General features: G+C 44.9%; 1 protein-coding gene across 1 annotated transcript in view; it reads right to left on the bottom strand.

The window, feature by feature from the left end:
- The window catches only part of cpne4b (copine IVb), a 27,488-nt gene that overhangs the window by 10,219 nt on the left and 14,769 nt on the right, over positions 1-2,500 (bottom strand). Inside the window, exons 11-12 of the mRNA XM_012834479.2 lie at positions 2,165-2,298; positions 1,728-1,782 (exon numbers count right to left, since the gene is read on the bottom strand). Coding sequence (XP_012689933.1) covers positions 1,728-1,782; positions 2,165-2,298 — 189 coding nt within the window. The remainder of the gene's footprint in view (positions 1-1,727; positions 1,783-2,164; positions 2,299-2,500) is intronic.

The raw sequence follows: 2,500 nt of genomic DNA, 5'->3' as shown, positions 1-2,500 counted from the left end.
TCAGTTCAGAACCTGCCATAACGTGCGACAGCTCGCTATGACAACTCACTGTGACAGCTCGCTGTCATATCTGTAGAGTCGAAGCATGAGGCTTCGCTTCCAAAGCCCTGACTGAGAGGCAATAACAGGTTCAGGACCATGGATAGCGACTGATCGACTAATACATTCAAAAATGAACACAATCATAAGCAATCATCTTCAGACATGTAAGTCCCCCCATTTGCAGTGTTTACATGCACTTCTACTTCCTCTCATTGTCAGAGCAGGAGCATAGGAGCAGTGACAGGAGAACACTTAAAGGTGCACTCCCCGATTCTGATCCAATACACTTTCTCAGTCAATCTCTAGCTGTCCGTTCGGTATGGGAGCTAAAAAACACTCTGGTGTTTGTCCACAGTCCTGGTGCTGTGACAATTCCAGCCAATCAGCACATTGCTTCAGGAGCACAGAAGGGTTAGCTTAACTCGAATATCAACAGGCTTTCACCAGGATCGTGGACTGTATTTTTGACTTTCTCCAGCTTCCTCACTGAGTTTCTTATCTTTCAATTGTTGCTCGTCTTAAAAGGGATAATTCAACCGGAAAATTAACTTGCCTCCAAAATCCTATTAATACGGTGACAGCAAACGCCCATAAAAGGTTTGCTTGCCAACGACCTATCCAGGGAAATGTCAGCGACCACTAAGAACTGGCCACCAGTCACCTCAGTGTTACAGGAAAAGGAGACTGCAACATTCAGCGTTGCTTTTGTGCCCCACAGATGAACAAGCCTGACACAGACACACAACATGGTTAGCACCACGGACAGCGACAGTCAGTCAGGAAAAACTACAACTAAACTACAGCCAATTACATTTACATTTACATATAGTCATTTAGCAGACGCTTTTGTCCAAAGCGACGTACAAGGGAGAGAACAGTCAAGCTAAGAGCAGTAAAAAACCTGGTGTAACAATAGATACTACTTTACATAAGAAATAGAAAAACGACCTAGAAAGGAAAAAGAAGTGCAGGAATGTAACTGCTGAAGTGCAAGTTAAGCACTAGTCAAGGTGCCAGTTAGGAAGGGAAGTGCTCTCTGAAGACAGCCATCAACTTGTCTTCAGACTGTTTCCCAGAGGGCAGAGTGGCAGGAATGGCATTGCCACTGTAGTTTTGCTTGTCAACGAGCTATCCAACACAATATCAGTGACCACTAAGAACTGGCCACCAGTCATCTCAGTGTTACAGAAAAGGAGACCGCTTTGAAAAAAAGCCTGATTCAGACACACAACATATTTAGCACCACGGACAGCGACAATCAGTCAGGAAAAACTACAACTAAACTACTGCCATCAAGATGTCTTCAGACGTTGGAGACTACCATTTTCCAGTTAGATTCCATTTTCCAGTGAAAAGAAGACTCTGGAGTGGCATTGGCAGTGCAGTGTGGCATGGTGGTGCAGTGGTTAGTGGTTTACATGTGGTTGACCAGGGTTCGATTCCCGATCGCTGCAAGTTGACTGTACATAGCTTTGGATAAAAGCGTCTGCTAAATACCTAGCCTTTACCTGTCAACAGTGCACATAATGAGGCTAGTGTTAGATGTGTGAGTCAGTGTTTCGTTGGGAGACATTTAGAATAGAGTACAGCAGAAAGAATAGTGAGGGCTTATCAAATGCAAGAGCACACTGAATAAGTTTAGAGTTCGTTGTGTGTGTGTTAGTGTTTGAAAGGGAGAAATTTACCTTGAAGTCAGGAGGTATCTGCGCTCCAAACCCATAAACGGGAAACATCTTATCACTGCACCCCAGAAAGAGAGAAATAAAGAGAAAAAGACAGACAGCATAAAATAAGTAGGTTTTTATGGGCTAAGTGGAGTTATTACGTCAAATCTGCCCTACCATAGTGGTTACTACACACACATATTGGTTGAACACTGTCTGTAGTTGATATTATTCATCTTATTGATTATCACTGTGATTATCACTCTCATTACTAACTCGTTACTAACTCATTACTACCGCATACTTCTGCTACTCCAGCTAGACAATGCCTGAACAGTAAAAAGCAGAGCAGCATTATCACACTGGCTGAGAAGACAGCTGTGAAGCTGCGCTGCTGCTACTACAGTGATGAATCACGCTCTGTTTCTGTGCTGCGGTGGTTGCTCTGCAGTGCCGACCTGTCATAGTCCTGGCAGATCTCCCCGACGGCCACCAGAGCCTTGAGGTACTCGTTGGGCTGGTAGGGGTGGATGTAGTGGAGGGAACAGCTGTTCCGCGGGTCTCCATTAGACGCTGTGAAGTCAATCGCCACCTGCGGGAGACGTGCTCGTTAATGAGCCTTAAGCACTCTCAATTCACTGCTCTGTGCTGCATCAACCCTCAGACACACACATGCGAACACACACTCACACACACACACACACACACACACACACACACACACACACACACAGATAGACATACACACACACACACACACATATATATACACACACACACACACACACATACAC

The sequence above is a fragment of the Clupea harengus genome, chromosome 19 (assembly GCF_900700415.2).
Source record: "Clupea harengus chromosome 19, Ch_v2.0.2, whole genome shotgun sequence".
Lineage (NCBI taxonomy): Eukaryota > Metazoa > Chordata > Actinopteri > Clupeiformes > Clupeidae > Clupea > Clupea harengus.
The sequence above is the reverse complement of the archived record's forward strand: the minus strand, read 5'-3'. Positions and strand labels throughout refer to the sequence as shown.